Source organism: Ranitomeya variabilis, chromosome 4 (genome assembly GCF_051348905.1).
Source record: "Ranitomeya variabilis isolate aRanVar5 chromosome 4, aRanVar5.hap1, whole genome shotgun sequence".
In the NCBI taxonomy this organism is placed as follows: domain Eukaryota; kingdom Metazoa; phylum Chordata; class Amphibia; order Anura; family Dendrobatidae; genus Ranitomeya; species Ranitomeya variabilis.
This window is the reverse complement of record NC_135235.1, coordinates 629,496,194-629,520,641: the sequence shown is the minus strand read 5'-3', so window position 1 is coordinate 629,520,641 and position 24,448 is coordinate 629,496,194. Positions and strand designations below refer to the sequence as shown.

Here is a 24,448-nt window from a genome sequence, read left to right as displayed (position 1 = left end):
TTAGTAACCCGATATTTACCCTGGTTACCATCGTAAAAGTAAAAAAAACAAACAGTACATACTCACATTCGCGTCCCCCGGCGTCCGCTTCCTGCACTGACTGAGCGCCGGCCGTAAAGTGAAAGCACAGCACAGCTCAGTCAGTGCAGGAAGCGGACGCCGGGGGACGCGAATATGAGTATGTACTGTTTGTTTTTTTTACTTTTACGATGGTAACCAGGGTAAACATCGGGTTACTAAGTGCGGCCCTGCGCTTAGCAACCCGATGTTTACCCTGGTTACCCGGGGACTTCGGCATCGTTGGTCGCTGGAGAGCGGTCTGTGTGACAGCTCCCCAGCGACCACACAACGACTTACCAACGATCACGGCCAGGTCGTATCGCTGGTCGTGATCGTTGGTAAATCGTTATGTGAGACGGTACCCTTAGGCTACTTTCACACTTGCATCGGTACTCGGCCGTCACAAAGCGTCGGCGCGACGTACCAACGAAAGTGTGTCCTTTCAAATTTCCGCCTGCAGTCCCGGGGAGAAAAGAGACAGAGAGAGAGATTTCCTGCCGGGCATGCGCAGCCGGAAAAACAGGATACATCGCACAGAAAAACGTTCCTTTGAACATTTTTCCCCAACGACGGGCTGCGAAATTCCGACGCAACCAGTGGACAACGGACAAACCGTGTGGCCATACGTCATGAATCGTCACTAATACAAGTCTATGGGAAAAAAACGCATCCTGCGGCAAAATTTGCAGGATGCCTTTTTTTTCACAAAACAACGCATTGTGACAGGTCCTGAACAACGCAAGTGTGAAAGTAGCCTAAGTCTACTCAGATGGGCAGAAGCTGACTGCTATACCAATGGGCATGTTGTACCTGGTATTCCACTACTGTACTTTGCTGCTCACAAAGCCTTACCAATAAGTATAATATTGAGTTCCAGCATGAGGTCACATTGTCACATACCAGCCTGTGAGCTGGTGTTGTGAATTCCATTCTGGGGCTCCCTCCTGTGGTTGCTAATGGTATTTTTGTGGGTTCTGCCCTTGGGCTCCCTCTGGTGGTTTCGAGTGGAACTGCTGCTCCTTTAGGTAGCTGTAGCAGCTGCCTTCACTGATCGCCTTGCCTGGGTTTGTTATTTAAACCTGCTCTGGGCTTTAGTTCATGCCAGCTGTCAATGTCTTAGGTTGGATTTGGTTCTCTCCTTGGATTTCTCATATGGCCTGTCCTTGTCAGCAAAAGATAAGTTTTTGCTAGTTCTTGTTTGTCCATTTGCTTTGGACTCTATTGCTTTGCAAATATGTCTCCTTTTGTCCAGCTTGTCACTATGTCATATTCAGGCTAGCTGAAAGCTCTGGGGAAGCAGATTTTCCCCTCCACACCGTGAGTCGGTGTGGAGTTCATTTTTGTAAACTCGGCGTGGATTTTGTAGTTTTTTAATACTGACCGCACAGTATCCTTTTCTCTCTGTCTATCAAGTTTAGTATTGGCCTCCTTTGCTGAAATCTGATTTCATTTCTGTGTACGTCATTTCCCTCTCCACTCACAGTCAATATTTGTGGGGGGCTATCTTTCCTTTTGGGGTTTTCTCTGAGGCAAGATAGCTTTCAATTTCCTTCTTTAGGGGTAGTTAGTTCTTAGGCTGTGAAGAGGTGTCTAGGGAGAGTCAGGAACATTCCACGGCTATTACTAGTGTTGTTGTTAGGATTAGGGACTGCGGTCAGTAGAGTTACCACCTCCTCAGAGCTCATTCCATGTTGCGTTTTAGCCACCAGGTCATATCAGTGTGGCCTCTTAACCACCAGGTCATAACAGTACAGCTGGCCAACAATGTGTTAAATGCATCTCAAAAGAGGGAAAAGAAAGTTCCAAGTCATTTTTTTTTCCTTTGTAGCTTGTTTTGTCTTTTTTTTCCCCTTAATCTCTGGGTGGTTCAGGATTTTGGTGCTGATATGGAAATTCAGGGTCTGTCCTTGCATGTAGATCAACTCGCTGCAAGGGTGCAGAGTATCCAAGATTATGTTGTTCAGACTCTGGTATTAGAGCCTAGAATTCCTATTCCTGATTTATTTTCTGGGGATAGATCTACATTTTTGAACTTTAAAAATAATTGCAGATTGTTTTTTGCTCTGAGACCCCGTTCCTCTGGTGACCCCATTCAGCAGGTGAAGATTGTTATTTCTTTGCTGCGTGGCGACCCGCAGGACTGGGCATTCTCCCTTGAGCCAGGAAATCCTGCATTGCTCAATATTGATGCATTTTTTCAAGCCCTCGGATTGCTGTATGACAAGCCTAATTCTGTGGATCAGGCAGAAAAAACTTTGCTGGCTCTGTGTCAGGGTCAGGAAGCAGCAGAAGTATACTGCCAGAAATTTAGAAAGTGGTCTGTGCTCACAAAATGGAATGAGTATGCCCTGGCAGCGATTTTCAGAAAGGGTCTTTCTGAAGCCCTTAAAGATGTTATGGTGGGTTTCCCACGCCTGCTGGTCTGAATGAGTCAATGTCTTTGGCCATTCAGATTGATCGGCGCCTGCGCGAGCGCAAGGTCGTGCACCATATGGCAGTGTCCTCTGAGCAGAGTCCTGAGCCTATGAAATGTGATAGGATTTTGACTAGAGCAGAAAGGCAGAAATTCAGACGTCAGAATGGCCTGTGTTTTTACTGTGGTGATTCTGCTCATGCTATTTCTGATTGCCCTAAGCGTACTAAGAGGGTCCCTGGGTCTGTTACCATTAGTACTGTACAGCCTAAATTTCTTTTGTCTGTTACCCTGATTTGCTCATTGTCGTCCTTTTCTGTTATGGCATTTGTGGATTCTGGCGCTGCCCTGAACTTAATGGACTTAGAATTTGCCAAGCGCTGTGGTTTTTCCTTGGAGCCTTTGCAGAGCCCTATTCCCTTAAGGGGGATTGATGCTACGCCATTGGCCAAGAATAAACCTCAGTACTGGACACAGTTAACCATGTACATGGCTCCAGCACATCAAGAAAATATTCGCTTTTTGGTGTTGCATAATTTGCATGATGTTGTTGTGCTGGGTTTTCCATGGTTACAGGTACATAATCCAGTGCTGGATTGGAGATCTATATCTGTAACTGGTTGGGGTTGTCAGGGAATACATAGTGATATTCCTTTGATGTCCATTTCCTCGTCCCCTTCTTCTGAAGTTCCTGAGTTTTTGTCGGATTTCCAGGATATATTTGATGAGCCCAAGTCCAGTTCCCTGCCTCCTCATAGGGACTGCGATTATGCCATTAATTTGATTCCTGGCTGTAAGTTCCCTAAGGGCCGACTTTTCAATCTGTCTGTGCCAGAGCATGCCGCTATGCAGAGTTATATAAAGGAGTCCTTGGAAAAGGGGCATATTCGCCCGTCTTCGTCACCGTTGGGAGCGGGATTTTTTTTTGTTGCCAAGAAGGATGGCTCCTTGAGACCCTGTATAGATTATCGCCTTCTCAATAAGATCACGGTCAAATTCCAGTACCCTTTACCTTTACTTTCTGATTTGTTTGCTCGGATTAAGGGTGCCAGTTGGTTTACTAAAATCGACCTTCGAGGGGCGTATAATCTCGTGCGTATTAAACAAGGTGATGAATGGAAAACAGCATTTAATATGCCCGAAGGCCATTTTGAATATCTTGTGATGCCATTCGGGCTCTCTAAAGCTCCATCTGTATTTCAGTCCTTTATGCATGATATCTTCCGGAATTATCTGGATAAATTCATGATTGTGTATTTGGATGATATTTTGTTTTTTTCCGATGATTGGGAGTCTCATGTGAAGCAGGTTAGGATGGTGTTTCAGGTCCTTCGTGCTAATGCGTTGTTTGTGAAGGAGTCTAAGTGCCTCTTTGGAGTTCAGAAGGTTTCGTTTTTGGGTTTCATTTTTTTCTCCCTCGGCTATTGAAATGGACCCTGTAAAGTCCAGGCCATTCATGATTGGACTCAACCCACATCTGTAAAGAGCCTTGAAAAATTTTTGGGCTTTGCTAATTTTTATCGTTGCTTTATTGCTAATTTTTCTAGTGTGGTGAAGCCTCTGACCGATTTGACGAAGAAAGGCGCTGATGTGGTGAATTGGTCCTCTGCGGCTGTTGAGGCCTTTCAGGAGCTTAAATGTAGTTTTACTTCTGCCCCTGTGTTGCGTCAGCCAGATGTTTTTCTCCCTTTTCAAGTTGAGGTTGATGCTTCTGAGATTGGGGCAGGGGCCGTTTTGTCTCAGAGAAATTCTGATGGCTCTTTGATGAAACCATGTGCTTTTTTCTCCAGAAAGTTTTCGCCTGCTGAGCGTAATTATGATGTCGGCAATCGGGAGTTGTTGGCTATGAAGTGGGCATTTGAGGAGTGGCGACATTGGCTTGAGGGAGCCAAGCATCGCATGGTGGTCTTGACTGATCATAAAAATCTGATTTACCTCGAGTCTCCTAAGCGGTTGAATCCTAGACAAGCTCGGTGGTCTGTTTTTTTCCCTTTTTGATTTTGTGGTCTCGTATATTCCGGGATCTAAGAATGTGAAGGCTTATGCCCTTTCTAGGAGTTTTTTGCCTGATTCTCCGAGGGTTCTTGAGCCGGCTGGGATCCTCAAGGAGGGGGTGATTCTTTCTGCCATCTCCCCTGATTTGCGGCGGGTACTTCAGGAGTTTCAGGCTGATAAACCTGACCGCTGTCCAGTGGGGAAACTGTTTGTTCCTGATAGATGGACTAGCAGGGTAATTTCTGAGGTTCATTGTTCGGTGTTGGCTGGTCACCCTGGGATTTTCGGTACCAGAGATTTGGTGGCTAGGTCCTTTTGGTGGCCTTCCTTGTCACGGGATGTGCGTTCGTTTGTGCAGTCCTGTGGGACCTGTGCTCAGGCTAAGCCTTGCTGTTCCCGTGCCAGTGGGTTGCTTTTGCCTATTCCTGAGTGGCCCTGGACGCATATTTCCATGGATTTTATTTCTGATCTTCCTGTTTCTCAGAAGATGTCTGTCATCTGGGTGGTTTGTGACCGGTTTTCTAAGATGGTCCATTTGGTACCTTTGCCTAAGTTGCCTTCCTCCTTTGATTTGGTTCCATTATTTTTTCAGCATGTGGTTCGTTTGCATGGTATTCCGGAGAATATTGTGTCTGATAGAGGTTCTCAGTTCGTTTCTAGGTTTTGGCGGTCCTTTTGTGCTAGAATGGGCATTGATTTGTCTTTTTCTTCAGCATTCCATCCTCAGACAAATGGCCAAACGGAGCTTCGTGTCTGCTGATCAGGATGATTGGGTGACCTTTTTGCCGTTGGCCGAGTTTGCCCTTAATAATCGGGCTAGTTCGGCTACCTTGGATTCGCCTTTCTTTTGTAACTTTGGTTTTCATCCTCGTTTTTCTTCAGGACAGCTTGAGCCTTCTGACTGTCCTGGTGTGGATTCTGTGGTGGACAGGGCAGCAAATTTGGACTCATGTGGTGGACAATTTGACGTTGTCTCAGGAAAAGGCTCAGCGTTTTGCTAACCGTCGTCGGTGTGTTGGTCCCCGGCTTCGTGTTGGGGATCTGGTCTGGTTGTCTTCTCGTCATGTTCCTATGAAGGCTTCTTCCCCTAAGTTCAAGCCTCGCTTTATTGGGCCTTATAAGATTTCTGAAATTATCAATCCGGTGTCTTTTCGTTTGGCCCTTCCAGCTTCTTTTTCCATTCATAATGTGTTCCATAGATCCTTGTTGCGGAGATATGTGGTACTTATGGTTCCCTCCGTTGATCCTCCTGCTCCGGTGTTGGTTGAGGGGGAATTGGAATATGTGGTGGAGAAGATTTTGGATTCTCGTTTTTCGAGGCGGAAGCTTCAGTATCTGGTCAAGTGGAAGGGTTATGGCCAGGAGGATAATTCTTGGGTTGTTGCCTCCGATGTTCATGCTGCCGATTTGGTTCGTGCTTTCCATTTGGCTCGTCCTGATCGGCCTGGGAGCTCTGGTGAGGGTTCGGTGACCCCTCCTCAAGGGGGGGTACTGTTGTGAATTCCATTTTGGAGCTCCCTCCTGTGGTTGCTAATGGTATTTTTGTGGGTTCTGCCCTTGGGCTCCCTCTGGTGGTTTCGAGTGGAACTGCTGCTCCTTTAGGTAGCTGTAGCAGCTGCCTTCACTGATCGCCTTGCCTGGGTTTGTTATTTAAACCTGCTCTGGGCTTTAGTTCATGCCAGCTGTCAATGTCTTAGGTTGGATTTGGTTCTCTCCTTGGATTTCTCATATGGCCTGTCCTTGTCAGCAAAAGATAAGTTTTTGCTAGTTCTTGTTTGTCCATTTGCTTTGGACTCTATTGCTTTGCAAATATGTCTCCTTTTGTCCAGCTTGTCACTGTCATATTCAGGCTAGCTGGAAGCTCTGGGGAAGCAGATTTGCCCCTCCACACCGTGAGTCGGTGTGGAGTTCATTTTTGTAAACTCTGCGTGGATTTTGTAGTTTTTTAATACTGACCGCACAGTATCCTTTTCTCTCTGTCTATCAAGTTTAGTATTGGCCTCCTTTGCTGAAATCTGATTTCATTTCTGTGTATGTCATTTCCCTCTCCACTCACAGTCAATATTTGTGGGGGGCTATCTTTCCTTTTGGGGTTTTCTCTGAGGCAAGATAGCTTTCAATTTCCTTCTTTAGGGGTAGTTAGTTCTTAGGCTGTGAAGAGGTGTCTAGGGAGAGTCAGGAACATCCCACGGCTATTACTAGTGTTGTTGTTAGGATTAGGGACTGCGGTCAGTAGAGTTACCACCTCCTCAGAGCTCGTTCCATGTTGCGTTTTAGCCACCAGGTCTGTTGTGAATTCTGTTCTTGGGCTCCCTCCTGTGGTTATGAATGGTACTTTTGGGAGTTCTGCCCTTGGGCTCCCTCTGGTGGTTTCGAGTGGAACTGTTGTTCCTGGAGTTTGGCCTGGCAGCTGACTTCACTAATCGGCTCCTTTGGCCTTGCTATTTAACAGGGCTATGGTCTGTAATTCATGCCAGCTGTCAATGTTTTTCTAGCTTAGACTCAGTCCTCTCCTTGGATTTCCCTGATGGCCTGCCCATGTCAGCATAAGATAAGTTCTTGCTAGTTCTTGTACTTACTGTTCAGTTTAAAGTTATGTCTCTTTTTGTCCAGCTTGTCATTATGAAATATTCAGGCTAGCTGGAAGCTCTGGGGAAGCAGAGTTGCCCCTCCACACCGTGAGTCGGTGTGGAGGTTATTTTTGTAATCTCTGCGTGGATTTTAGGGTTTTGTATACTGACCGCACAGTGCCCTTTCCTATTTCTGCCTATCTAGTCAGTGTTGGCCTCCTTTGCTAAAATCTGTTTTCATCCCTGCGTTTGTCATTTCCCTCTCCACTCACAGTCAATATATGTGGTGGGCTATCTTTCCTATTGGGAATTTCTCTGAGGCGAGATAGTTTTCTATTTCCATCTTAGGGGTAGTTAGTTCTTAGGCTGTGAAGAGGCGTCTAGGGCGTGACAGGAACGTCCCACGGCTATTTCTAGTGTTTGTGTTAGGATTAGGGATTACGGTCAGTAAAGCTACCACCTCCTCAGAGCTTGTCCATGATCTATTTTACCCACCAGGTCATATCAGTGCTGCTCCGTACCCACCAGGTCATATCAGTGCTGCTCCGTTCCCACCAGGGCATATCAGTGCTGCTCCGTTCCCACCAGGTCATAACACAGGTCATATCAGTGTGGCCTCTTAACCACCAGGTCATAACAGCTGGCACTTGAAAGTGGTGCTGAAGCAATGCCAGACCGGCGACAGCTGTAGCTGATTTGCAGAAATGGGCAAACACATGGCGTAGCTTCACAAGTAGCTCAGGCAAATATTGATAGGTTTTCCTAATTCACTGAACCACTAGAGCGCATGGGCAAGGCATTTTACGTGTGCAAGGTTGCCAAGTTTCAGAGCCACCACCAGGTTATGGCTATTGTCACACAAGACCATGCCTAGTTGTAGGCGAGATCTGTCAGGTCTATTATATCTTTCCATAACTGTGCATCAGTGTGTTGATTAGTCACCTAAACAAATTAGTTTCTGCAGAGCATGTTGTCGCTTCAAAGAGGCAGTGCTTCCAGCTTGCAACTGATATGGAATACGTGCTCAAAGATGACAATTCAGAGATGGAGGATGAGGAAGAGGAGGGGGTGCAGAAACTGGTGTAGGAGGTAGAGGAAACTGATTTGAGGTCACGGAAAGCTTCAGTGTCAAAGCGGCAACATTCCCAGTGCAAGCAGTCTGGCAATGTCCAGTTTAGTGCTTTGGCCTGTGGGTGGGTATTTTCTTTTGCTTTCGAAGGCCTGGGGTAGGGACAGCTGAACGCTGTGGTGGGATAAGAAATTGCTCATGGTGCAACAACAGGTTCTGGACAGGGGATTGGCAAGCACGTAGCACAGGGGAAGAGGCAGTGGTGTCACCAGCAGACACTGATTGTGGACCCAGGTGGTCGGTCCACAAAGTTGGGTGCTTTGATGACATGTGAGCTGAGCATGCTGGTGGTGGTCAGAATGGTATTAGTGTGGCCCCCGCTCATCTTGGTACGGCACAGGTTGCAAATTGACTGTTCTTTTATTATCCACAATTTTTTTTTTTTTTAAAGCACCACACTAGGGAAATGATTGCTCAAGCAAGGTTAATCAATAGGAATCCAGAATTGGTGTGTACATGCTGTGGAAAATTCCGTCCTGATTTGCAGCGTTTTATTTTCCGCAGCATGTCAATTATTTTTGCAGATCTGCAGCCTTTTTCCCCCATTGACTTCCATTGAGAGACTCAAATCCACAACAAGTCTGCATGTGTAAAAAGGTTTGCAGATTTGGCTGAAAAAAAAACCCAGCAGATTTTTAAAATGCAAATAAATCAGAAGAAGGAAGAGTGTGTGGGCGGAGAATCAAAAATAGAGCCAATCTTGATTGAAACATGTCAACAATGGAGATAGGACTTGAAAAAGGATTTTTTTTTACAGTAGTACATCTTTAATGAGCTAACGAATCCGCAGACAAAGCCACATCTAAATCCGCATCAAAGCAGCATGAAATCCGCACACAAAAAAAAAAAGCGCGGAATTTCCACTGCATTTTCTGCCAAGAGATACAGAATCTGTGCAGAAATCTCCCCAGGTAAATCCGCAACGTGTGCACATAGCCTAAAGATTCGCTTCCCAGAGTGTCCGAGTGTGATTTCACTTGTCTCCTGGGACTTGCCATGGTGGGAAGAAGGAGGATCAGGTTGAGGATTATGTGGTCCAGACTCTTGGCTAGTGAGGCTGGACCGTGTGGAACACAGGTGGTGCTTGGAAACATACTGGAAGCATTATCTGCCATCTAATCGACCACCTTTTCACACTGTTCTGGTTTCAAGAGTGTTGTCCTGGGCCCCCTGCAAAGTGGAACAGGAAGCTAGGTCTAGTGGATGACCAGGTTTGCTGTGATCCCACCTGCAAACTGTATGGTATTTTTTTTAATTAAATATGTGGTCCTAAAAATGAATTTGGCATAAGGGATCCAAAGAAAAAATGTTTTTAAACCCCTGCATCAATCTATTTGAAGCCTTGTGTGTTATGACCCCAATGGCAGAGGGTCTCAGGAATAATGCTAAGTCAGTAAATACAGAAAACCAGCTCATAGGGCAGTGGTAACTGGGCTGACCATATAACTAATCCTAGCACCACAAATACCAGCAGCCGGGGAACGTTCCTACGTTGATCCTAGAAGTCTCGCGCCAGCCGGAGAGCTAACTACCCCTAGAAGGGAAAAGAAAGACCTTTCTTGCCTCCAGAGGAAATACCCCAAAAAGTTGGATAGAAGCCCCCCACAAATAATAACGGTGAGGTAAGAGGAAAAGACAAACATAAGAATGAGCTAGGAATTTAGCAAAGAGAGGCCCACTAGCTAATAGCAGAATATAGAAAGATAACTTATATGGTCAGCAAAAAATCCTATCAAAAATATCCACACTGGAAATTCAAGAACCCCCGAACCGTCTAACGGCCCGGGGGGAGAACACCAGCCCCCTAGAGCTTCCAGCAAGGTCAGGAATCACATTTAGTACAAGCTGGACAAAAATGATAGCAAACAAATAACCCAAAAAACAAAGAAGCAAGACAGCTTAATTTAGCACGAACCAGGACCAGCAAACAGGAGCAAACAGAATGTGTCTGATAACACCGATGCCAGGCACTGGACTAAGGTTCCAGGAGGTTTATATAGCAACACCCCTGAAGTAACGACCCAGCTGGGTGCAAACAGAGGGAAGGAAATCCCAGAGTCATATCACTAGTAACCACTAGAGGGAGCCAAAAAAGTCTAATTCACAACACTTGGGTCTGTTTGATGCCCTGTGCAGGCACAGGAGGAACTGCCACCCAACTTAGCTGGAGCAAAATTGGAGTCGGAGACCTTAACCCCTTCATGACCCAGCCTATTTTGGCCTTAATGACCTTGCCATTTTTTGCAATTCTGACCAGTGTCCCTTTATGAGGTAATAACTCAGGAATGCTTCAACGGATCCTTGCGGTTCTGAGACTGTTTTTTCGTGACATATTGGGCTTCATGTTAGTGGTAAATTTAGGTCGATAATTTCTGAGTTTATTTGTGAAAAAAACGGAAATTTGGCGAAAATTTTGAAAATTTTGCAATTTTCACATTTTGAATTTTTATTCTGTTAAACCAGAGAGTTATGTGACACAAAATAGTTAATAAATAACATTTCCCACATGTCTACTTTACATCAGCACAATTTTGGAAAGAATTTTTTTTTTTGCTAGGAAGTTATAAGGGTTAAAATTTGACCAGTGATTTCTCATTTTTACAACAAAATTTACAAAACCATTTTTTTTAGGGACCACCTCACATTTGAAGTCAGTTTGAGGGTTCTATATGGCTGAAAATACCCCAAAGTGACACCATTCTAAAAACTGCACCCCTCAAGGTGCTCAAAACCACATTCAAGAAGTTTATTAACCCTTCAGGTGTTTCACAGCAGCAGAAGCAACAAGGAGGGGAAAAATTAACATTTAACTTTTTAGTCACAAAAATGATCTTTTCGCAACAATTTTTTTATTTTCCCAAGGGTAAAAGGAGAAACTGGACCACGAATGTTGTTGTCCAATTTGTCCTGAGTACGCTGATACCTCATATGTGGGGGTAAACCACTGTTTGGGCGCACGGCAGGGCTCGGAAGGGAAGGAGCGCCATTTGACTTTTTGAATGAAAAATTGGCTCCAATCTTTAGCGGACACCATGTCGCGTTTGGAGAGCCCCCGTGTGCCTAAACATTGGAGCTCCCCCACAAGTGACCCCATTTTGGAAACTAGACCCCCCAAGGAACTTATCTAGAAGCATAGTGAGCACTTTAAACCCCCAGGTGCTTTACAAATTAATCCGTAAAAATGAAAAAGTAATTTTTTTTCACACAAATTTTCTTTTAGCCTCAATTTTTTCATTTTCACATGGGCAACAGAATAAAATGGATCCTAAAATTTGTTGGGCAATTTCTCCTGAGTATGCCAATACCTCATATGTGGGGGTAAACTACTGTTTGGGCACATGGTAAGGCTCGGAAGGGAAGGAGCGCCATTTGACTTTTTGAATGAAAAATTATCTCCATCGTTAGCGGACACCATGTCAGGTTTGGAGAGCCCCTGTGTGCCTAAACATTGGAGCTCCCCCACAAGTGACCCCATTTTGGAAACTAGACCCCCCAAGGAACTTATCTAGATGCATAGTGAGCACTTTAAACCCTCAGGTGCTTCACAAATTGATCCGTAAAAATGAAAAAGTACTTTTTTTTCACACAAAATTTCTTTTAGCCTCAATTTTTTCATTTTCACATGGGCAACAGGATAAAATGGATCCTAAAATTTGTTGGGCAATTTCTCCTGAGTACGCCGATACCTCATATGTGGGGGTAAACCACTGTTTGGGTGCACGGCAAGGCTTGGAAGGGAAGGCACGCCATTTGACTTTTTGAATGGAAAATTAGCTCCAATCGTTAGTGGACACCATGTTGCGTTCGGAGAGCCCCTGTGTGCCTAAACATTGGAGCTCCCCTACAAGTGACCCCATTTTGGAAACTAGACCCCCCAAGGAACTAATCTAGATGTATAGTGAGCACTTAAAACCCCCAGGTGCTTCACAGAAGTTTATAACGCAGAGCCATGAAAATAAAAAATTATTTTTCTTTCCTCAAAAATGATTTTTAGCCCGGAGTTTTTTATTTTCCCAAGGATAATAGGAGAAATTGGACCCCAAATGTTGTTGTCCAGTTTGTCCTGAATACGATGATACCCCATATGTGGGGGTAAACCACTGTTTGGGCGCACGGCAGGGCTCGGAAGGGAAGGCACGCCATTTGGCTTTTTGAATGGAAAATTAGCTTCAATCATTAGCGGACACCATGTCGCGTTTGGAGAGCCCCTGTGTGCCTAAACATTGGAGCTCCCGCACAAGTGACCCCATTTCGGAAACTAGACCTCCCAAGGAACTAATCTAGATGTGTGGTGAGCACTTTGAACCCTCAAGTGCTTCACAGAAGTTTATAACGCAGAGCCATGAAAATAAAAAATTATTTTTCTTTCCTCAAAAATGATTTTTTAACCCACAATTTTTTATTTTCCCAAGGGTAACAGGAGAAATTGGACCCCAAAAGTTGTTGTGCAGTTTCTCCTGAGTACGCTGATACACCATATGTGGGGGTAAACCACTGTTTTGGCACACGTCGGGGAGCGGAAGGGAAGTAGTGACGTTTTGAAATGCAGACTTTAATGGAATGCTCTGCGGGCGTCACGTTGCGTTTGCAGAGCCCCTGATGTGCCTAAACAGCAGGAACTCCCCACAATTGACCCCACTTTGGAAACTAGACCCCCAAGGGAACTTATCTAGATGTGTGGTGAGCACTTTGAACCCCCAAGTGCTTCACAGAAGTTTATAACGCAGAGCCGTGAAAATAAAAAATGTGTTTTCTTTCCTCAAAAATATTTTTTTAGCCCAGAATTTTTTAATTTTCCCAAGGGTAACAGGAAAAATTTGACCCCAAAAGTTGTTGTCCAGTTTCTCCTGAGTACGCTGATACCCCATATGTGGGGGTAAACCACTGGTTGGGCACATGGCGGGGCTCGGAAGGGAAGTAGTGACGATTTGGAATGCAGACTTTGATGGAATGGTCTGCGGGAATCATGTTACGTTTGCAGAGCCCCTGATGTGCCTAAACAGTAGAAACCCCCCACAAGTGACCCCATTTTGGAAACTAGACCCCCCAAGGAACTTATCTAGATGTGTGGTGAGCACGTTCAACCCCCAAGTGCTTCACAGAAGTTTACAACGCAGAGCCGTGAAAATAAAAAATAATTTTTCTTTCCTCAAAAAAGATGTTTTAGCAAGCAATTGTTTATTTTCACAAGGGTAACAGGAGAAATTGGACCCCAATATTTGTTGCCCAGTTTGTTGTGAGTACGCTGATACCTCATATGTGGGGGTAAACCACTGTTTGGGCGCACGTCAGGGCTCGGAAGGGAAGTAGTGACATTTGAAATGCAGATTTTGATGGAATGGTCTGCGGGCGTCACGTTGCATTTGCAGAGCCCCTGATGTGCCTAAACAGTAGAAACACCCCACAAGTGACCCCATTTTGGAAACTAGACCCCAAAAGGACCTTATCTAGATGTGTGGTGAGCACTTTCAACCCCCAAGTGTTTCACATAAGTTTATAACGTAGAGCCGTGAAAATAAAAAATAATTGTTCTTTCCTCAAAATTATGTTTTAGCAAGTAATTTTTTATTTTTGCAAGGGTAACAGGAGAAATTGGACCCCAATAGTTGTTGCCCAGTTTGTCCTGAGTACGCTGGTATCCCATATGTGGGGGTAAACCACTGTTTGGGCGCACGTCGGGGCTTGGAAGGGAGGGCGCACCATTTGACTTTTTGAACGCAAGATTGGCTGGAATCAATGGTGGCGCCATGTTGCGTTTGGAGACCCCTGATGTGCCTAAACAGTGGAAACCCCTCAATTCTAACTTCAACACTAACCCCAACACACCCCTAACCCTAATCCCAACTGTAGCCATAACCCTAATCACAACCCTAACCCCAACACACCCCTAACCGCAACCCTAACCCCAACACACCCGTAACCCTAAATCCAACCCTAATCCTAACCCTAATCCCAACCCTACCCACAACTGTAACCCCAACACAACCCTAACCCTATCCTTAACCCTAACCACAAGCCTAATCTTAACCCTATTTCCAACCCTAGCCCTAATTCCAACCCTAAGGGTACCGTCTCACATAACGATTTACCAACGATCACGACCAGCGATACGACCTGGCCGTGATCGTTGGAAAGTCATTGTGTGGTCGCTGGGGAGCTGTCACACAGACCGCTCTCCAGCGACCAACGATGCCAAGATCCCGGGTAACCAGGGTAAACATCGGGTTACTAAGCGCAGGGCCGCGCTTAGTAATTCGATGTTTACCGTGGTTACCAGCGTAAAAGTAAAAAAAAACAAAAACGTACATACTCACATTTCGGTGTCCTTCAGGTCCCTTGCCGTCTGCTTCCCGCTCTGACTGAGTGCCGCCGTACAGTGAGAGCAGAGCGCAGCGGTGACGTCACTGCTGTGCTCTCACTTTCCGGCCGGCAGACAGTCAGAGCGGGAAGCAGACGGCAAGGGACCTGAAGGACACCGAAATGTGAGTATGCACGTTTTTTTTTTTTTTTTTTTACTTTTACGCTGGTAACCACGGTAAACATCGGGTTACTAAGCGCGGCCCTGCGCTTAGTAACCCGATGTTTACCCTGGTTACAAGTGAACGCATCGCTGGATCGCTGTCACAACGATCCAGCGATGACAGCGGGAGATCCAGCAACGAAAGCAAGTTCCAAACGATCTGCTACGACGTACGATTCTCAGCAGGGTCCCTGATCGCTGCTGCGTGTCAGACACAGCGATATCGTATGGATATCGCTGGAACGTCACGGATCGTACCGTCGTAGCGATCAAAGTGCCACTGTGAGACGGTACCCTAACTCTAATTCCAACCCTAACCCTAAGGCTATGTGCCCACTTTGCGGATTCGTGTGAGATTTTTCCGCACCATTTTTGAAAAATCCGCAGGTAAAAGGCACTGCGTTTTACCTACGGATTTACAGCGGATTTCCAGTGTTTTTTGTGCGGATTTCACCTGCGGATTCCTATTGAGGAACAGGTGTAAAACGCTGCGGAATCCGCACAAAAATGACATGCTGCGGAAAATACACAGCGTTTCCGCACGGTATTTTCCGCACCATGGGCACAGCGGATTTGGTTTTCCATAGGTGTACATGGTACTGTAAACCTGATGGAAAACTGCTACGAATTCGCAGCGGCCAATCCGCTGCGGATCCGCGGCCGATCCGCTGCGGATCCGCGACCGATCCGCTGCGGATCCGCGGCAATCCGCTGCGGATTCGCAGCCAAATCCGCACTGTGTGCACATGCCCTAACCCTACCCCTAACCCTACCCCTAATTCTAACCCTAATTCTAACCCTAGTTCTAACCCTAACCCTAGCAGAAAAAAAAATATATATATTTTATTTATTTTTATTATTGTCCCTATGGGGGTGATAAAGGGGGGTCATTTACTATTTTTTTTATTTTGATCACTGTGATAGGCTATATCGCAGTGATCAAAATACATCTGAAACGAATCTGCCAGCTGGCAGATTCGGCGGGCGCAGTGCGCATGCGCCCGCCATATTGGAAGATGGCGGCGCCCACGGAGAAGCCGGACGGACACCGGGAGGCCCGGTAAGTATGTAGGGGGGTGATCGGATCATGGGGGGGGGGGGGACCGGAGCACAGGGAGGGGGCACCGGAGCACGGGGGGAGCGGACAGGAGGACGGAGGAGCGGACAGGACGACTTAGGGGGGCGGACCACTAACGGAGCACTGGGGGGGCGATCGGTGGGGTGGGGGCAGATTAGGTTTTCCAGCCATGGCCGATGATATTGCAGCATCGGCCATGGCTGGATTGTAATATTTCACTGTTTTTTTGGGTGAAATATTACAAATCGCTCTGATTGGCAGTTTCACTTTCAACAGCCAATCAGAGCGATCGTAGCCACGAGGGGGTGAAGCCAACCCCCCTGGGCTGAAGCACCACTCCCCCTGTTCCTGCAGATCGGGTGAAATTGGAGTTAACCCTTTCACCCGATCTGCAGGAGCGCGATCCCTCCATGACGCATACGCTGCGTCACAGGTCGGATTGGCACCGACTTTCATGACGCAGCGTATGCGTCAAAGGTCGGGAAGGGGTTAAGGTCCTTTTTGTACCAATAGCACCATAAGTAGCGAATCTGGAACTCCTTGTTGTAAGCCACAGAAGTCCTACTTCTTCTAAATGTAAATGTTTTCTGAGGCCCAACTCTACATGAGTTTTAGGGCGTCTTGCAGTGCCTCCTTCTAATTTTTGGAAGCCCTATCACATAGTGCATACACTTTACCAGTCTAGGAAGCTATTAGCTTCCAAATGGAGAAACAATATTTTCTGAGGCCATCCTCTATGTGTATTCCAGGGTGTATTGCAATTCTTCCTTTTGATAGGCCTTACACTTCATGCATGGGCTTCACCCGTGCAAGAGTCAGAAATCTCTTGCACACGATTCCTTATTTTTCATGAGTGAAATGGAAAACTGTTGCATTTTTTTAAGGAAGGAGCATGTCAATTCTTTCAGCATTTTTGCTGCCTTGTTTTCACCAATGAAAGCAATGAGAAAGTGCAAAAACTCAGCAAAAAATGCTATGTGTGAACATAACCTAAGGGGTGGCGGATGCGTTTTTTCTCTCTTTTTAATTTTGCTGTATATACAAGTCACACGCAGGAAACAATGCTTTCTTAATTTTTTTCCTTAAAAATCCATTTTATCTTCAGTTTGATATGTTTTATTGTCAGTCCATAAAAGTGGAGTAATACTCTAACAATATTGTTCCCAGCAGCGACCTGGGAGTCAGAAATGTGTCCAGCCGTCTTTCTTTTGCTGTTCCCATTCCATTTGAGCAGTTTTTAAATTCCTTTCAGTGATTTTACTGCCCCCAGATCCCTTAGTGGGGTCTACCGGAAAAATGTTCGAGTTTCCCATCGACTTCCAGTATACTTGTTTCTCGAGTCAAGCACCTAAGCATTTTAGTGCTTGGTCATCACTAATTATAACCTAGATGGCTCTGGTAGTGTATCACAGATCTTGACTTATTGGATATTCCCGTTTTTGAGTTCAGCTTTTTTACTGACGTTTCTCCTTCCTGAAGATTTTATATCAACACGTATCTCATGGTTCTGAGCTGGCTACATGACAATTCTTCCGCCAACTTGCACTAACAGCAACTGGCTCCATGGGCCCAGTCTAGGGGGACATGTGTAAGACCTGAACCCTGTACAGCAGTTAAGAGCTACTTTGAACAGGGTTGTAGCTAGTTAAGTTCTATGAAGTGACCATGAACAGTACCTCTATGGCAGGGACTTTGTGGTGTCATGCTGCCTTGCTACTACCGTTTTCTGTTTGCGATTTCTCAAGGAACCATATCACTATGGATTTTATAACAGAAGTTCCCAGCTTATTTTACTGTACAGTTATTTGACTGATTGTGGACTGATTTGTTTCGAAGTGGTTTACATTTTCTGTCAGATCTTCCTGCAGCCACCAGCCTGTCCTCAGTTACTTAAGCACATCTTCATCTGCATCAACTATTGCAAATCGTTTGTAGCAAAGTCCTGGAGTGTGTTCTGTGTATTATTGCAGGTTCAGTTAGATTTATTTTCCTCTCACCTTCGATGCAAAAAAGTTGAATGAGGAAATCAGTTTCAGTCTGGATACAATGGCTGAATCTACCCAAAACGATCAATCAAAACGATCCCATGGGCTACAAGCTGCATCTTTGCAGAGTCTCTAATATTTCATGAGTCTCACCTTAAATCAGTAGGCCTAAACCATTTCCATAGGAGTCTCCCTGCTATCTCAGTTTTGTAATCCTTATCCTGAATTCAGGTTTGAGTAAAATAAATGTAAAGAGATCCAGAGTAAAATTGTTATATCTCATGGATTGGAAAAACTATGATAAAATAATAACGCATACTCCCCTGATAACTGGGACCACTTCCGCCTCTAACCTCAGCGGTGACCGATGAATTGTTGCTGTGACCAGTGATTGCACGCAACAATTGTATTTCTCTACATCCAGAACACAATGTACAGAGATTTACTCTCTCTATTTATTCTGAAAAGCATCATTTCAATATTGCCTAATGACATTTTGCAAAAAACATACAGTAAATATAAAAAAAACAAAAGTATGAAAATGGTGAGTAATGCACCCTAAAAATAAATCACATAATTGTATCAGAATCTGAAAGAATAAAATCTGTGACTTCTCTGCATTTAGTGGTCACTACTCACCTGTGCGGTTATCTGTAGGAATCCCCTCTTTACACCGCTCATCTCCCCTCACATATGTCTCTGTAGTATTAATATGGGGCAGATCTTTACCCTGAAACAAAAATTTGAAAAGTCTCAGACAGATGGAAAAGGTGCGTGAAAGAATAGAAAAGATTCTAAATTCAAAAGATGACCACAGATGACATGACAGCAGAAGTTATCAAGTAGCTGCTAGACTGTATAAATCCATAAATCCTTAATTCTAACCAACAGCTTCTATAACCAGAAAATTGCGAGAAGATCCAGACAACATATAATATCTACGGTCAGCTTTATCCCGTCACGTTACCATGGCCATCAGAATCTAAGCAATTTGTTGTTGATTATACTTGGTGTAGAAATGTTGGCCAATGAAGCCAGGATACTTTTTTTTTTTACTTTGTGGCATGGGGCATTGTCCTCCTACCACAGGGTAAACAGCTGCCACGAAGTGATGAACTTGGTCGTCCACAATGCTTAGGTAAGCTCTCCATCTTTTCCAGACTGTAATGATCAGTTCACTTGAATTTCCTATTATTTTATGGATTCAGTTGCATTTTGCATAAGTTGTGTACCAATTGTTCCTGAGAACGGTTGTTAATATCTTTTTTATGAGTTTTTAATAGCCACATGATCCCCTTTCAATGGAAGTTTATTATCAATTGCAATATTCACTGTATAGTCTTGACACATTATACATATAAATCTCACAAAGTTGGCAGTTTCTGAAATACTGGTGCTGACCCTAGCACCGATGATTGTGCCTCATTCAAAGATGCTCAGATCGCTCGTTTTTCAATCTAATGTGGATTCACACTGAAAAATTATCACTTCATTTTTTGCTGAACTCTGGTGTCATTGGTCTAATTACCATATACAGAAATTGTATTTATGTCTCTAATAAATTGGTTACTCAGCGTATAATTCTGGTGGATAAAAAAAAAAACAGCACAAGACCTTCACAGCTTTCTACACATCATAGGGGAGATTACAGGACAATTTCTCTCCATCTACCTGATGATCCAGAGGAACATTGGAATCTTCTTGTTTACAGTCCTGTGGAAGAAGAGGACGGGGACATCTCTCTGGTGTTGTCCTCTCACTGGATAGAACTGGAGGAAACACATACAGGGACTGAATTCATTCTTTACATACAGATAATTATAGGCCGTGTGTATTTAGCCCTGTCTATTACCTGGTGATGTGAGGGGCTGGGGAACCTCCATCATGACGTCCTCGTACAGATCTTTGTGTCCTTCTAAATACTCCCACTCCTCCATGGAGAAATAGACGGCGACATCCTGACACCTTATAGGAACCTGACACATACAATGATACCGTCATCCCCCGATCCCTCCATAGCGTTACTGTATAATGTCCCAGCATTCCCAGCAGTGTCACCTCTCCAGTCAGCAGCTCAATCATCTTGTAGGCGAGTTCTAGGATCTTCTGCTCATTGATGTCCTCATGTATCAGGGGGTGAGGTGGAGGCCCCGTGATTGGGCTCAGGGGTCTTCCCCACCCCTCAGACACAGGGGCCTGACAGCGCTCACTAGAGGTCTTCTTCACTACTGTGTAATCCTGGTGATGGAGAGACACATTAATAAACCTCACTACAGACATTTCCAGAGTCCTCACCTCTCCAGTTCTGTCCATCTGTTATTCCCATAGATAAGAATGATGTAATGTGACGTCATCAGAATCTCTCACCTCTCCAGTAAGCCGGAAGAGGATCTCTAGGGTGAGGTGTAATATCCTCTCCGCCATCTTGTCCCTGTCCCTCTCCATCCTTGTAGGGTCACTCAGGAGAATTCTCTTATATAGAAGATCTCCACTGAGAGGATCCGATATTGTAGGGACCTGAATGGGGAGAAGATGACGATGTAACATCATAAAGATCCAATGTAATATCACAATTACTGGAAGAAATAAGGGTAAACATATGAGGAAATATAATGTGTAGATTTTGTATTCTCTCTTGTATAGATTGGAACATGTAATATCATATGAAGGCAGCTCTGTCACCGATACCAGAAAATGAAGACGGTGGAGACACTCAAATCAGGATACATGTGATAAAGATGAAGGGCAGCCTGAACCCCATGTGCTCTATTTCCGTCCCCCCTGAATCCGCCATCTACACGGAGAGTGATGGAGATTATCAGTACAGGAGCCGCTCAGGTCACAGGGACCCCAGAAATATGGAAGAGACCAGCAGAAACACAAAGAAGAAAAAGATACCTCCATCAGTAAGTTATCTAGCATCACTGAGTGGGTTAATATCTCCTGATAGTGACAACATGGAGAGGGTGACGGCTATTATGGAGACTGTAGAGTAACAGAGCGCTGTCAGGAGGGAAGTGACCCAATGTAATCCAATACAGAGAGAGACCCTGATATAGCGACACAGACGGGAACACGTTCTGTCTCCTGGTACGTGACCACAGCACTGAGGGGGTTAATGTCCCCTGCGCCCAGTAATGGGGAATCTCCAGCACCTACCTCCACCTGCAGAGCCGCACACCACATATATGGCTGTTCTGTGCGCACAGGACCTGGGATGAGGTCACAGGAGGGGAGGAGTCAGGAGTCACATGATCAGGGGCCTCAGTGTATGCAGGACTCTGCTGTGCTGGTTGTGATGATAATAATTAATGTTATTTCTATGGCACCAACATATTCCGCAGCACTGTACAAATAAGGGGGGACGTGTACAGACAACAAAGACAATACAGAGTAACGCATAGTTTAGCAGTTACTGGAGGAGTGGGGGTCCTGCTGCTCACAGGCCACAATATAAGGAAATAGGGGGACACAATACGTGGGACGTGCCGTCATGTACGGTGCAGCCATCAGTATGATAACTAAGGGTTTTCACATAAAGTTGCAGGATCCGGTCATCTGACAGGATCTGTCTAAGGGCAGTCACCAAGTGCTTATGGTGCACGGAGGATGTGGAGACAGATGAATAGAAGGGACAAGACTGAGGGAACAGAGGAGAGATAGATTAGTGAACTGAGGTGATAGGTGTCTAAAGAGATGTTTTTAAAGCACGCTTAAAAATGTGGGGACTAGGTATAAATCGCATCATCTGTGGTAGTGCATTCCAGAAAACAGTCCGAGGGTACAACAGTGTCAACCCGTACTATCCGTCAGCGTCTGAATGAAAAGGGACTGTATGGTAGGAGACCCAGGAAGACCCCACTTCTTACCCCGAGACATAAAAAAGCCAGGCTGGAGTTTGCCAAAACTTACCTGAAAAAGACTAAAACGTTTTGGAAGAATGTTCTCTGGTCAGATGAGACAAAAATAGAGCTTTTTTTGGGCAAAGGCATCAACATAGAGTTTACAGGAGAAAAAAAGAGGCATTCAAAGAAAAGAACACGGTCCCTACAGTCAAACATGGCGGAGGTTCCCTGATGTTTTGGGGTTGCTTTGCTGCCTCTGGCACTGGACTGCTTGACCATGTGCATGGCATTATGAAGTCTGAAGACTACCAACAAATTTTGCAGCATAATGTAGGGCCCACTGTGAGAAAGCTGGCTATCCCTCAGAGGTCATGGGTCTTCCAGCAGGACAATGACCCAAAACACACTTCAAAAAGCACTAGAAAATGGTTTGAGAGAAAGCACTGGAGACTTCTAAGGTGGCCAGCAATGAGTCCAGACCTGAATCCCATAGAACACCTGTGAAGAGATCTAAAAATGGCAGTTTGGAGAAGGCACCCTTCAAATATCAGGGACCTGGAACAGTTTGCCATAGAAGAATGGTCTAAAATTCCAGCAGAGCATTGTAAGAAACTCATTGATGGTTTCCGGAAGCGGTCGGTCGCAGTTATTTTGGCTAAAGGTTGTGCAACCAAGTATTAGGCTAAGGCTGCGTGTCCACGCTCAGGATGGCCGGCGGTATCGCCGGAGCGGCGAAGCCTCTCGGCGCTAAGCCCCGCCCCTTCTGGGACGCGATGATGCCGGATGTGTTAACTCTTCACATCCGGGATCATCGCCCCCCTCCCATAGGGCCCTGTGTTATGCCTTGCGGGGACGCTGCGTCCCTGCAAGGTGTACGGACATGCTGCGATCTGAAAAGACGCACAGCATGTCCGGATTCGCAGGCTCGCTGCGTGCGGGTTTCCACGCATAGCGGAGACGGGATTTCAAAAAATCCCCTCCACTATGCTGGAACACCTGGACGCTGCGTGTTTGACGCTGCAGCTCTGCGCAGCGTCAAACAAGCAGCGTTTACTGACCGTGGACACACACCCTAAGGGTGCCAATACTTTTGTCTGGCCCATTTTTGGAGATTTGTGTGAAATGATCAATGTTTTGCTTTTTGCTTCATTCTCTTTTGTTTTGTTTTTTCATTTAAGACAAATTAAATGAAGATAATAATATCAAAGAATTTGTGTTTGCAATCATTTTCAGGAAGAAACTGAGTATTATCTGACAGAATTGCAGGGGTGTTAATACTTTTGGCCACAATTGTATATGGGGTCTGGGGCCATCATCTATAATATAACGCTGGGAGCGTCACTCTGTCCGAAGCCTTTATAGACTGCGCAAGCGCCGGCGCAGTCTGGACCCCACAGAGTGACGCTCCCAGGAGATCGCGGTATGCGTAAGCACTGAACGCACACCGCGATCTCCAACGGAGAAGCAGGGACCAGCCAGGAGGGTGAGTATGCAATATTTACCTGTCCTCCGTTCCATCGATGCGCGCTGCTCTATCCTCCACATCCTCTGCCGGTGACGTTCAGTTCAGAGGGCGCGATGAAGCGCTTAATGCGCGCCGCCCTCTGACTGAACAGTCACAGCCAGAGGATGGAGCAGCGCGCATCGATGGAACGGAGGACAGGTAAATATAGCAAGTGCCGGGGGCTTGAGCTAGCGGCGACTCCGGCACCTAACCCCCACAGCGCGCCGGTGTCCCCGCCTGCTCAGGCCCCCAGCACTCGGCGCCCAGCACAGCCATGCACAGCCGCCCGCACTCACCACAGCCACGCACAGCCGCCCGCACTCACCACAGCCACGCACAGCCGCCCGCACTCACCACAGCCACGCACAGCCGCCCGCACTCAGCACAGCCACGCACAGCCGCCCACACTCACCACAGCCACGCACAGCCGCCGGCACTCACCACAGCCACGCTGTTGTGAATTCCGTTCTCGGGCTCCCTCCTGTGGTCGTGAATGGTACTTTGTTGAGTTCTGTTCGTGTTCGCTGGTCTTTAGCTGGGCTCCAGCTGCCTCGTTTTCTGCAGTGCTGGTTGCCTATTTAACTCCACCTAGATCTTTACTTGTTGCCAGCTGTCATTGTATTCAGTATTGGTTCAGTTCTCTCTGGGACTTCATGTGTGACCTGTCTCCTCCTGGAGAAGCTAAGTTCATGCTAGTTCATTTTTGCTCATTGCTTTTGGAAAATGTTTCTCAGTATATGATAAGTTCAGTCCAGCTTGCTTATATGCTATTTTCTTGCTAGCTGGAAGCTCTGGGGAGCAGAGTTGCTCCCTCACATCGTGAGTCGGTGTGAGGGTCTTTTGTACTCTCTGCGTGGATATTTTGTAGTATTTTATACTGACCGCACAGTTCCCTTGCTATCTTCATACTATTTAGTACTAGTGGGCCTCTTTTGCTAAAACCTGTTTTCATTCCTATGTTTGTATTTTCCTCTTAACTCACCGTCATTATTTGTGGGGGCTGACTTTACTTTGGGGAAATTTCTCTGAGGCAAGTGAGGCTTTTGTTTCTCTCTAGGGGTAGCTAGCTCTCAGGCTGTGAAGAGGCGTCTAGGGAGAGTTAGGTACGCTCCACGGCTGCCTATAGTGTGTGTGATAGGATCAGGTTTGCGGTCAGTAAAGTTCCCACGTCTCCAGAGCTTGTCCTATATTTCTGGTTTACCTATCAGGTCATTCCAAGTGTTCCTAACCACCAGCACCATAACAGTACAGCTGGCCCGAAAGTGTTAATGCCTCACAAAAGAGGGATAAGAGAAGTCCTGAGTTCATTTTTTTTTCTCTGCAGTGTGTTTTGCTTCTCTCCTCCCCTT

The 24,448-nt window shown here is 45.7% G+C and overlaps 1 protein-coding gene across 1 annotated transcript in view; it reads right to left on the bottom strand.

Annotated features, from left to right (window-relative positions):
* The window catches only part of LOC143767254 (uncharacterized), a 40,673-nt gene extending 19,684 nt beyond the window's left edge, over positions 1–20,989 (bottom strand). The window contains exons 1-6 of the mRNA XM_077255458.1: positions 20,910–20,989; positions 20,118–20,267; positions 19,809–19,988; positions 19,603–19,726; positions 19,422–19,519; positions 18,390–18,480 (exon numbers count right to left, since the gene is read on the bottom strand). Of these exons, the coding sequence (XP_077111573.1) occupies positions 18,390–18,480; positions 19,422–19,519; positions 19,603–19,726; positions 19,809–19,988; positions 20,118–20,267; positions 20,910–20,936 (670 nt within the window). The 5' untranslated portion in view covers positions 20,937–20,989. The remainder of the gene's footprint in view (positions 1–18,389; positions 18,481–19,421; positions 19,520–19,602; positions 19,727–19,808; positions 19,989–20,117; positions 20,268–20,909) is intronic.
* Between the last annotated feature and the right edge of the window lie 3,459 nt (positions 20,990–24,448).